Source organism: Leucoraja erinacea, chromosome 21 (genome assembly GCF_028641065.1).
Source record: "Leucoraja erinacea ecotype New England chromosome 21, Leri_hhj_1, whole genome shotgun sequence".
NCBI lineage: Eukaryota > Metazoa > Chordata > Chondrichthyes > Rajiformes > Rajidae > Leucoraja > Leucoraja erinaceus.
In genome coordinates, this window is record NC_073397.1 from 20,945,479 (window position 1) to 20,958,661 (window position 13,183).

The 13,183-nt window shown below is 43.7% G+C and overlaps 1 protein-coding gene across 1 annotated transcript; it reads left to right on the top strand.

The window, feature by feature from the left end:
* Window positions 1–1,561: 1,561 nt before the first annotated feature.
* Window positions 1,562–12,932, top strand: znf831 (zinc finger protein 831). The gene is made up of 2 exons (XM_055652366.1): window positions 1,562–2,378; window positions 6,458–12,932. The coding sequence occupies exon 2, from the start codon at window positions 6,830–6,832 to the stop codon at window positions 10,214–10,216; it is 3,387 nt and encodes a 1,128-aa protein (XP_055508341.1). The 5' UTR covers window positions 1,562–2,378; window positions 6,458–6,829; the 3' UTR covers window positions 10,217–12,932.
* The last annotated feature ends 251 nt before the right edge of the window (window positions 12,933–13,183 follow it).

Genomic DNA, 13,183 nt, shown 5'->3' on the forward strand with positions numbered 1-13,183 from the left:
ACCCCCGGCGCGGCCTGGGGAAGCCGCCGAATAGGAGGGGTGAATGCGCAGAGTATTTTATCCGTCGGATAGCGGGACATCAAGCCGCCCCAGAGCAACTGCGGAGGGGTTTAAGGTGAGACGGGGAACAGTGGAGGAAGAGACTGACTTTTTAAGTGGGAAACCTGATGTGTGGGGAACTCTTTCACCCTCAGTGTGTTGTGTCCTGTTGATTTTTATTTATGGGTATGGAGCTGCCAGAGGACAAGTAAAATTGAGACATGTAGCATAATCAAGATGCATTTGAGGGGAAAATAAGGTGAATTAGTATTTTAATGGTACATGGATAGGTGAAAAGATTTAAAAGGAACCAGGGGATCATGGGGCAATTTAGGGAATGAGCTGCCAGAACTTGAGACATGTAGCATAACATCATTTTATTTGGCATGGAGTTTCGAAATGGGGCTGGGAGTTCCATGCTGTTTATGACTCTATGCTAATACAGTCCAAATATACTTCAACTACTCCAAAGTGTGTGTGGTAGAACACAGAACAATACAGTATGGGAACAGGCCCTTAGGCCCACAATATTTGTGCCAAATACGATGCCAAGTTAAACTGATTTCATCTGCTTTACATAATCCATATCTCTATTCCTCACACTTCCACGTGCCTATCCAAAAGCATCTTAAATTGCATTATCATATCTACCTCCACCACCACCCCTGGCAGAGCAATTGAAGCCCCCACCACTCCCTGTGTAATAAACTTGCCCCGCACATCTCCATTAAACCTTACCCCTCTCACCTTATAGTCAAGCCTTCAAGTGTTGGCCATTTCTATCCTGGGACAAATGTTCTGATTGTCTACCCTATCTATGCCTCTCATAATTTTATATACTTCTATCAAGTCTCCCTTAACTACCGATGTACCAGAGAAAACAATCCAAATCTATCCAACCTCTTCCTGTAGCTGAAACCCTCTAATCCTGGCAGCATTCTGGTAAGCCTCCCAATGTTGTGATATAAATGCAATAAAAATTGAATTCTCCCCTTTAAATTATTGATGACTGACAAATGTTGATGGCAATGATTGTTGAGGACATGAATGAGTGGATGAGTGAGTAGGTTCAAGGTTGAATGGTTTTCAGAAGTGACAATGAATGGCTGAGTGAGAACAGCCAGCATCAGTCATGACTCTCAGCAGCTGTCTTACTCTACCCTGAAGATTGGCTGAGAGTTCAAGTTGCTGGAACAAGCCCAAAAGTTTCAGTTGTCAGTTGACTCATAGTCAGGAACAGTCGCTCATTTGGAAATGCCACCTTTTGGATGAGACAATGAACTCAGATTGCTGTGAGCATGGGCAAAATGATCATAAGACAATGAAGATAATGGGAGAAGTGCGGTATGGTGTACCTTGGTGATTGCCAGTCACCCCCCCCCCCACCCCCCCCCCCCAGACACTCCTTCCCCCAGAAAAATTGCACTACTACGACTGTATGTACACATATATATATATTGCTCATTATTCTATGTTTGCTATTCTGGGGAGATGCTAACTGCATTTCGTTGTCTCTGTACTGTACACTGCACAATGACAATAAAGTTTGAATCTGAATCTGAATCTGAATGGCTGGTGGTGGGTAAATTTTGAATTTGTACACAGCTGGAGATCTGATGCAGCCTTCCAGCAGCATGAGGCAGCTGGTGTTTACACTAGACTGTATACAATCCAATGCTAGCAATGCCTCAACAGCATCTTGCATTTCTGGGCATCAAGGTTATTTGTGGTTTTATTTACTTGGCCGTTGTGTGTGTGGCTTACAGTTGTCCCATTGCTGTCGACTCTGTTGGTTTTGAGAAATTATAATAACTTTTTTAATGATGAGGATGGGATGTTGGCTGAATGGGTCATGTAGATATCCAGGATCTTTAAGTGTAAAACTTGGTTTGAGAAACATGCCTTCTGATACATCCGCAATTTTGGTAACAGCTTACATTCAACCAGGCTGAGGTTAGCTCACTTCCTCCATATCTCATGTCACTTCTGCTCACCGCCCACACAGTACTGTTTCACTGTTTTGCAGCAAACGCTTTTCAGAAATAATATTGCTGCTAAAATTTGCAAAGGACCTTTGGAGACTCTGCTTGCAGCTCAGCAGTCCCTCTGTACTTCCCCTTCACCATGTCTGTGAAAATACAAAAAGCAACCTTGCCGAAGATTACTCTTCCTGAGGCTGGGATTATTAGTATTTCACTATGTCAGGAATAGCAAGCAAAGGTTTGTGCTGCTCTGATATTACCTGGTTGCCTTATAGGGTAAACTCTCTCCCATGCTGGCTCGTTCTGTACAGGGGATAGGAGCTGGGAGTGCCAGATTCAGCAACACAACTTGTTAAGGTAAGTAACAATTAAAGATAACAAGGGAATATGGGGAAAAAATCATGGAGAACAATTTGTGTGGACTTGTATTGGGAATGTCACGTATCTATTATGATCAAGCTGTGTGTTTGATGTATAGCAGTTAATACGTTTCATGTCCTTTAGGAATCAGGCATATGTTTTGATATAACTCATTGGGTGGTTTATGGATTCATTAGATATTGGGTCCACACGGTGATTGTCAAAATAAATACTGAAGCTGCAAGGAGTGTATAATAATAACTGTAGAAAATCACCCCATTTTAGACGAGAAAATAAGTCAAAGCAGCCCTTCCTCCATTATTTATCATTCACACCTCAATTGGCATCCATTATACACAGGCCTCAAGATAAGATGAACACAGATGAGAAAAAGATGTATGACACCAAATAGACACTTATTGTACTACTGCATATAAGAACAATTAAAAACAAATACGCTCAGCTAATGATATCCATTACATACAAGAAATTGATTTTATTTTTCAGCTGAGGAAATGGCCACATACAGTATTTGACTGTTTGTCATGCATAAAATATATGTAAAAATTATTCTGTGTAAATTTTAAGGCATTTACACTGGCTGGAAGACATGCCCATCAGGGCCAGTGTTATTGATTCAGAACCATTCATACACGTGAAGACGTGATCAATGTGTGTAACATTCATTTCCCATTTAACATTTGAAATTGATACACATTTTGTAAGTTGCAGTATGATCTCTGTTTTGTGCAGATATAAACTAATAGTTCTCCCATTTGGTTCTGGAAAATCAATGCTTTGTACTGTCCTTGTGTCGGCCTGATTGTGCGATAGTACAGCTCTAGGTTTTGAGTGACTCAAACTGCGTTTCACTGCAGATGCACACCTGCAATATGATCACAATGATCACATTATACAAAAACACATGGGAATGATTGCAGAGGTGTAAGGAGCTAGGCAAAGGGGTGCAGCCAAACAGTGTAGATATGTCGCCCTCCTCCCACGAGCCTTTGTTCACTATCGCCATGTTTGCACGATTACAGTAGCTGCCATAGAGGGCCACTTCCCATGATTCTTAGTGGCAATAAACCACCACTGGAATCTCCGCAAGCAGCTGCCATTGGAAATTTAGATGGTCACAGATAAAGACACCAAAGTAGGAGAAAGCTACTCCAACAATTTCTTGAAGATAAACTATACGAGTTGAGAAAATTGTAGCAAGTTGCCAATTAATCACAGGAGTGTGTGTGTGTGTGTGTGTGTGTGTGTGTGTGTGTGTGTGTGTGTGTGTGTGTGTGTGTGTGTGTGTGTGTGTGTGTGTGTGTGTGTGTGTGTGTGTGTGTGTGTGTGTGTGTGTGTGTGTGTGTGTGTGTGTGTGTGTGTGTGGTTACCTAAAATTGGAGAATTCAATATCCATGCCATTGGCTTGTAAGCTATCCAAGTGGAATATGAGGTGCTATTCTCAAATGGAAGAGGAGGTGCTGTTTATGTATTCTGGTTTGTGGAATTTATTCTGGTCTTGCAGTGGGGTACCCCAACACATTGTGCTTACATCATCTATACATACAATGACATAATTGCTGCCATTATTGCCTTCTATGAATACTTTATTTAATTCTTAAACAAAAATGCACCACAGCACTACTTTTCAGCTCTTTCATTGTGGCTCGTAGTTCTGATTGATAAAGTGGCTAGATGTTGTTTCACTTCTATGTATACCTGTTCCTGCTACCCGATTGCTCTCCTATGCTTCTGTTGAACTAGAAAAGCAATAAACACCAGAGCACAAGGTTGTTAGATTATGGCAGTGTATAATTCTGCTTATATTGATGGTCCAGATGAATGCCCAGTTTTGTGCTTACATCTATTCTGAGCCTATAATTGTAGTGCAACCCAACACAACAGAGGGTGTCTCAGCAAGATGGGACCTTGTTATCTCTGAGAGGCGGCACAGTGGCACAACGGTAGAGCTGCTGCCTCACAGTGCCAGACACCCAGGTTCAATCCTGACCTTGCGTGCTGTCCAAGTGGAGTTTGTACATTCTCCCTGTGACCACGTGGGTTACCTACCGGTACTCCGGTCTCCTCCCACATCCCAAAGATGTGCATGTTTGAGTGATTCGGATGCGAAAGTGGGATGACATAGAACTAATGCCCAGGTGATTGATGGTTGGTGTGGACTCAGTGGGCCGAAGGGCCTGTTTCCACACTGTATCTCTAAACCAAATTAAACTAAGATGAATTGGTGTGGTCAAGGCCTGTAGCGTGTATCCAAGAGCAGCCACGGCAAATTGCTACCTTAAGGATAAGCTGCTGCTCTCCTGTCACTAAATCCTTTGATTTAGTTTCATATAGTCAACATCTGAAAGATTTTAGTTTGGCAAGACCGTTCGTTGTTCTACTACTCATATTTTGTGATTAAGCTCAACTTGCAATTTTTTTAACCAATGTTTCATGGTGTTATTTGTCTTGTTAATTGAACAAGCGAGGAGAGTGTGCATAATATCTTACCTTCCCTCATGGTAGATTTTACTGACAGAAATGCATTTCAATAAGGCTCGGGGATCCACAGGATTTTGGAGAAGAGGTGGCGGGGCAAGCCCTCCCTCCCCTGGGTGATTGCAGAATGTTAATCTTTACTACGCGGGTGAGGAAAATTAACAAGTTACATGGATAACTAAAAACATTTGCCCCTAGTGCACTTCTTCAGCAGCTCCGCAACGGTTCCTAGTAATTGCCAAAGGACAAGGAGGTCTTGCTGCTTCAGCACCAGTATGAGGTTGCAAACCTCCGTGATTATTTCAAGGAGGTCTGAGTTGATGAAGATCTGGGAGGGTTTGAAGCGGTCTCCCCCTATTAGAAAGGAGAACTCCTGAAGGGGAATGAAATCTATAGAATCTGAAGGAAGCAGTTATATCGCTGAAAGATGCAGGAGGACTTTCCACAAATGTAAGACTAAAGGAGAGATTATTAGAGGTATAAGATTTTTTTTTAAATGATAAAACAAAATGGGGTTGAGAGAAACAAGGTGCAGTTTTTATATACTGGCAGGATCGTGGAGGGTATATGAGTGGGTGTTTCCTCTCTTCTACTTCAGTGTCAGTGCATCACCCAGGGTATAATATGGTAAAGTTACTGAATATATCAGATAATTGATTTTTGTTGACACAGAAGGAAGCCAGTCAGCCCATTAGGACAATGCCACTCTCAGAAGAGCAATCCCATAAGAACCATTTCCCGTCTCCTGCATCATATTCTAGAAACATAGAAACCTAGAAAATAGGTGCAGGAGTAGGCCATTCGGTCCTTCGAGCCTGCACCGCCATTCAATATGATCATGGCTGATCACCCAACTCAGTATCCCTGCCTTCTCTCCATACCCCCTGATCCCTTTAGCCACAAGGGCCACATCTAACTCCCTCATAAATATAGCCAATGAACTGGCCTCAACTACCTTCTGTGGCAGAGAATTCCACAGATTCACCACTCTCTGTATAAAAAATGATTTTCTCATCTCGGTCCTAAAAGACTTCCCTCTTATCCTTAAACTGTGACCCCCTAGTTCTGGACTTCCCCAACATCGGGAATAATCTTCCTGCATCTAGCCTGTCCAACCCCTTAAGAATTTTGTAAGTTTCTATAAGAACCCCCCTCAATCTTCTGAATTCTAGCATGTACAAGCCAAGTCTATCCAGTCTTTCTTCATATGAAAGCCTGCCATCCCAGGAATCAGTCTGGTGAACCTTCTCTGTACTCCCTCTATGGCACTCCCTCCTTCTCACTTGCCTGTTAACACCTCCTTCAGTCATTTTTTCTACTTACCTACATTACAGGTTAATTTACTGTGGCCAGTTAACTTGGTGGTACATATTTGGGATGTGGGAGGAATCCCATGTGATAACAGGGAAATCATTCAAACTCCACACAAACAGCACCTGCGGTCAGGATTGAACTTGGGTCCCTGGGATTGTGAGGCTGAAAGGTAGAGACTATGGGGACTGTATCTGTGATATTGTCAGTTTCTCCGATGAAAGTACAGATTAACTACTAATGATTAATGTTTATATCCTACACAGAGACTCAGAATAATTCCAGAGATCGGAACGCCCACGAAGGAGACATCAAACATGACTGCTCCATCTGAGGACAATAAAGCAGACATGAATACTGAGAGATAACCAAGAATCAGCAACTCAGAGCTTCTTTCTACAGTCCCATAGACTTGGCCAGTCGGGTTTAAATGATACACCACCCACCTCTACGGTTATTGTTCAACTGAAGGTTTATCCCCTTCTCAACCGAGCTCCCCTCGGACAATTTGTTCTCTTTTATCTGTCCAACAAGGACTTCATCAGAACTCTTCAACCAGCCAGCAGGGATCTTCTAAGGCCTGTAATTTTTCTCTGCCTGACTCTACATTAGGTCTCCAAACATCGCAATCAAAGAGAATGGGCAAAGCTCAACTCCAGAATGTAAAGGATCCATCTCTACCACATCCATGTCAAACTGGATCCAGACTAAAACCTACCCATAAAACCACTGGAGACCACTCTCCTCTCTGTGCACCCGGGTTACAGCCTTTCCCCAATTCACCTGGACTTCACGTTACCTCTCCAGTCACTCGACCTCAAACTGCTCCTGAAACCACCAGTTCCCAATCTACCCCTTCAGTTCCCAAGCTGAAACCAACTCTCTGTACTACTGGACTTGAACTACCACTCCAAACCTCATCATTCCAACCTCTTTCCCATACCTTTGGGCTCTATCCTTTGCCTCAAACCGCCAGGATCCACCCTGCCTCAAAGTCTCTTGGTCTACAAACTTCTCTTCATGACCCCAGTCTCCAATCTTACCTCCATCCCTCAAAATTCGACCATCTCCCTCTAACCCCAGGGCTCCAAACTCCCTTCTTTACTCTCAGGCTCCAACTTCCCACCCAAACCTTAGAGCTCCAATGTCCCCCGCATATCCCAGAGCTCCAAACTTCCCCCTGTACCCCCAGATTCCAATCTTCCCCACAAACTGCTGGACTTCCAACAACCTGTATCTCTGGGGTCCAACATCCCTACCAGAGCCCAGAGCTCCAAATGCCATCGTTTACGAAAGAGCTCCATATAGTCCAGCTTCCAGAGAATGTTCAGCAAAACAAAGCAAATGGGCAGAGAAAATTTGTGTGCAATGAATGTGGGAGGGACTGTGCAAAGCGCAGTGCTCTTGAGAAGCATATCCGGTCTCACACTGGAGAGCGTCCCTTTCCATGTATAACCTGCGGGATTTCTTTCAAAACGCAGAGTAACCTGTATAAACATAATAGGACACAAAGTCATTTGCACAACTGCCAGCTTTCTGCTGAATTGGTGAGAAGCAACAGGCTAGAGTTGAGTCAGGTGAAGGACAATTTTCCTTGTGAAAATACAGATCAGGAAACAAAAGGAAATTGTCACATTGACCTGCTTGTGGCTAACTCCAGCAGTGTTGGTCATACAAAGAAGCAAGATTTCACAAATATTGTGCAACGGGATACGTGTTGGAGGAGGGTCCATGCTACTGACAAAAGGGAGGATGGCTCACTGGATGGAGAGAAACAGGGCAATGTCCAGCAGCAACTTGGCCAAATGGGAAACAGGCATTTGGTTCTACAGAGACAGCAGGCCACTTATTTTGCCAAACAGTGGGTACACAAGTCTTCGAATTCCAGTGTACAAACCAATGAAAGCACAGACTCAGGGTACTTTTCCCATTCAGACAGTCCTGACCAGCCACAACAGAGTCTACAACACCAGAGCACTGACACAGAGTCAGAGAGGTGCTCTCAGTCCAGTCAGCAGTGGTCAAGTGTCGGGCAAAGTGTACTGGAGTCAGCCGTGGATGACAAAGCCCTGCAAGGCATGCACCATCCTCCACGTGGTATACAAGAGCTGGAGGAGAGGATCTCAAAGCTCATCTCTGACAACAAGGCCGTGGTTGACGACAAACATTTGGAAACTGTGCGGCCAAGAAAGACACTTAATTCAAAGCAAGGGAGCATTGATTTACCAATGCCATACACGTTTAAGGACTCCTTTCACTTTGACATGAAACCTGTTCAAGTCAACAAGAAATCAAGAGTTCCCTCCAGTTTACCAGCATTCACTTACCAACTAACACACAAGTTCCCCTCCTTGCCGGATCAGGTTTCCTCTACTGTTGCTTGTTTGCCCATTATAAGGAGCAACTCTGCGCCAGTTAGTAAGAGATGTCTGATAAGTAATGAAACCGGCAATAGTTCAAGCTCTCACCATCAAGTGATACAAAGGAAATCCACCACCATGTCGCTTGTCACAGACTTGCAATCACACTCATTGGACTTCCATCCCCAACAGCATCGAACCCTGGTCAGGCAAACCGCTCTTGAGAGTTTGCCAGCAGGTGGTCTCACCACAGAAGGGCCCAACCCCATTGTTAAAAATAAGATGTGTAATTCCAAGGTTGAACAAGTTTCAAAGCACAAGTGCAGGTCTTTAGTTAAGAACAATGACCAGAAAAAGCTGAAGAGGTTTTCACATGAGAAGTGGTTGATATATGGAGAGGAAACCTTCCGAAAAAAATACCAGGAGCCAAAGGGAGCTACCCACTCTGCTGAGCCACCCGCCTCACACACAAAGCGCCCTCACAATGTCAAAATGCCAGACAAAGGCATTTCAGTACTCTCTGAGAATCCACACATCAACCCCCTGGCATCATCTTCTGCACAAAAAGTTCCCGTTCCAAAACACCTTTCAGATGCACTTCCCTTAGCGTCAGTGAAGGTCACAACTTTCAACACCCCAATGTGCCAGGTACAATTTTCACAAAAAAATGTGGACCAACATTCACCACAACATGAATATCCAGTTCCCTACCATAATGCTAAAGAGACAAAGGCTCCACTAATCCCAGACCGTTCATGGGAAGTACCTGCAATTAAATCAGCAGAGAAGCCCAATAGAGGTGAAGGAACGGGCAAGATAACTGCATCACACAATGCTCAAGAAACTGTTGGGGACATGGGGAAGGAACTTACTCTCCATCAACGATCACCTACAGTGAGTGGCCAAACATGGAATGATGCTACAAGACCAATGCAAACGCATTTAACACATCCAAAGTTGGTGAGGCAGCTCAGCATTCTTGTTCCAGAAGGCAAACAAGAAGGAAGAAGTCAAGAAGAGCATAAGCTTCATGAATTTAGGTTGCAGAAAGGTGAAGATGGTAAGTTAGAGTTTCCGTCAGGAATACCACCCAGGAAGAAGCAACGGCTGAAAGTAGCTGGCACTGGACAGTCAGCAAAGACGCTACAAACTGGTTGTGGTTTGCCAGTTGGGGCTGTTCTATGTGAGTCACCTCAGTCAAACTGTGACTTCATCCCAGACACCACCCATGAGTCATATCAAGTAATCAAGTGCATGAAGTGGAAGGAGGAAGGAAACTCTGTTGAACAGCCTTTGACATCAACAGTGTTCAGTAGTTTTACTGCCGCTGGCTCCTCTCCTTATGACTGTTCTAGTTCTTTGCCAGAGCAAGAGGCAACACTTTCTATATTCCCCTCCCTTCATTTACAGTCATTTTCAGTGGGCAAAAGTAAAAAGAAAGAAGCAATTAGTCAAGGGGGGTTTCCAACACTATTGCAAACAGCTGGAAATCATATAAACAATGTTGGCAAAAACTTACATGTGGGAGTAAGCATGGACCAATGGGAAGCTATTGCATCTCCCCAAGCTGTGGCTCACCCCTTGCTGAAGCAAGATTTTCTTCCAAAATATCAACTCAAATGGACAAAGAAAGAACCGACTTCACCAAGCCACTCACCGTCATGACTAGGGAATATGTTGGCAGTCCTCATTCCTGGAACTCGCTCCCTAACAGCACTGTGGAATTGCCTTCATTGGAAGGACTACAGCAGTTTAAGAAGTCAACTCACCAGTACACTAGGCAATTAGGGAAGGCAATGAATGCTGGCCCTGCTAGTGATGCCAGATCTCAACAATGAATAAATGAAAAATAATTGTTCTTCATTGACTGCACATGCTGCAGTCGATGAAGGGGCAACCAACTTCCTAAAGCCCAGTGTTCAAGATGTCCAGAATGATTAGCAACATCAAAACCAGTAACAGTATTGTTTGTTTCTCACATATCAATCAATAGGACGTGGTGAACTGAAGACTGTAGAATACTTCAATGTTAGTTACCATTAGGCAATCAAGCAACAACAATTTCCAACAAATAGTCAACCTCGGCAGCCTTTTGGAACCTAATCTGTATACAATCTTGACATCAGAGTGGCAGATTGGCTCCAGTTTGTAATATTATTAATTCAATGGTGCGGAAATGCCAACAAGGTGATGGAGTCTGAGTATGAGCAGAGAGTCCAAGCTCCTGTAGTGTTATCTAGTATAGACTATGCTCCTATATTCTTTGGAGAAAGGCGAGATCACTGCAATCCAGAATCTAATACATACACGACAAAACATCTGACCTATCACACCTGACACTGAGGGTTCTTTTGCTATATAGAGATTACAACAGAAGAGCTGTGGAACTTGTGCTCAATCAGTGAGTATACCTATGAACTATTCCTTGTACATTTGTGTTGCTAAACTTCCCTCCTTTTTGTCAGTCCCAAGCACCAATTAAAATGTGCATGCTGCTGATGCCTCTCAAGATTCCATGTGCTGACGGTCCCTAATTTTGCTCTGTTTCCCGGTTACTATGAATGGCAGAGAGAGAATGAGATGGCTCACACAGTCAATTGACAGCACTGGGCACTGCAAGGATCCAAGAGCATTGAAGTACATGTTCAACTTGTATGTGTACTTCCAACAAAGCAATGTGTCAATTAGTGAAGATAACAGTTCCATTGCTAGTTTAGTGGAAATAGAGTCAAGGGCACAGAACATGGATCTCATTAAATAAATGGGTTCTAGAGGGCACAAGAGATGATCGGAGAGGAGTGGGAAAGATGTGAACATGGTCTGGGGGCCTCACAAGTTTAGCCAAATGAATGAGTGAACAGAATGAAAGTGGCATGAAATACACACCAAATTATTTCAATCTGCAAAGATATTCATGAAACGGATCTTGATCATAGAGGTGGGGAGAGAGGTACCAGAACCCAGTGTACAGTAGGAGAAGAAGTACGGCAACTATGTCAATCAGAGAAGATAACAGTTCCATTGGTAGTGATCTCCACATCCTGTGAATGAATGAGGAATGGTGGCGACAGAGCCCAATGGAACTTTATATGGTTAAACCTGATCTGTCAACAAATGTCGAACAAATTCTGCACCAAATGCCTTCCATGTTGCATTAAGGGGACATAATGATGCAGAAATGAGGATTGTATTGTAAGAGTGCAATTCATTTAAGGGAACTAAAGGGGTCAATGGGAGTGTAGTTTAGTGGATCAATAATTGCAGAATTGTGCAGATCAGTGAAGGCTGTTCAACAGAGATTTTGAATTGGCGATGTAACTGAGTTTAGTGGGGCCTTTACCTCGAGGTGGCAGCAAAAGGATGGATCGTAAGATGTGAGAGGCAATTGATATAAGGAAGTTCACAGTTGGTCCTGTGACAATGACAATGGGATTAAGGAGGCTACATGAGATGGCTAGTGCAAGGAGTTGCCTGTGAATATAGACCGGATTTTTCACCTGGGAAGTCATGAAGGAAGGAAACGTAGAGGTGATGGAGAGCATAATGAATTAAGATGGTTGAATTCAACGAGCATGAGACATTGTTTGGTGCAGAGGCAGGAAAGCAGTGAAGGTTTTGTGGTTACACAGAACTATGAGTGAATGCTAAGGATGGGAGAGCCGAGGATCAATGAACTGGACATTGATGGGTTTGGTGGTGGAGAGAATCAACAACAGGAGTGTCCCTGCGTGTACACATCTCTGAATATCTGTCTTGGGCCCAGCACATGGATGCAATCACAAAGAAAACCCATCAATACCTCTACTTCCTTAGAAGATTGAAGTGTTTATGTAGATGAATACTCTCTTCAACCTCTACAGAAGTACGATGGTGTACACTGACCGGTTGCATCATGGCCTGTTTCGTCAACTTGAACGCCTAGAAATGAAGGAGGTTAGAGAGAGTCTAACGCACCTCTCCATCTATCACAGGTACTGAGCTCCCCACCATCGAAAGAAGGGATCTAAATAAGATAGCTGCAAAAAGGCACAAATATCATCAAAGACCCACATCATCCTGTCCACGCTGTCATTTCACCTGGAACAGGTTATCTCTGATTCTCATTCCATAGTATTTCCAGCATTTCCTAGTTCATAAACGTGGAATATTGCTTTCAAAAATCTCTGAATTTGTGACAGATCCTTCAAATTAATCTGTGGGCCAGTATTGTGGTGTTTCCTGTGGTCCACATGCCACAAGTGTGCACAAATTCACTCTGTTCAGAGCAGCAATTTATTTTTCCAGCCTTAAGAGGGTGCTATTGCAATTCTCTCTCTGTAATGAACAGCTGGAGTGAATAATAAAGAATGTTTATTTGTCATATACACTGACTGTGAATTGGAAAAATTGAAGTCTAATGGGCCTGTCCCACTTAGGGGATCTTTTAGGCGACTGCCGGCGACTGTCAAGTCATAGCAGGTCACTGAAAAACCAATGACTGGGACGGCGACTGTCAGAGTGGAAACACACACACTCACACACACACACACACACATTGCTTCCTTCACCAGCCAGTTATGCAGGCTGGGGACAGGGCAAGGGGGGGGGGGGGGGGGGGGGAGTGCAGTTTGAGTGAAATTCACACGGTGCAAT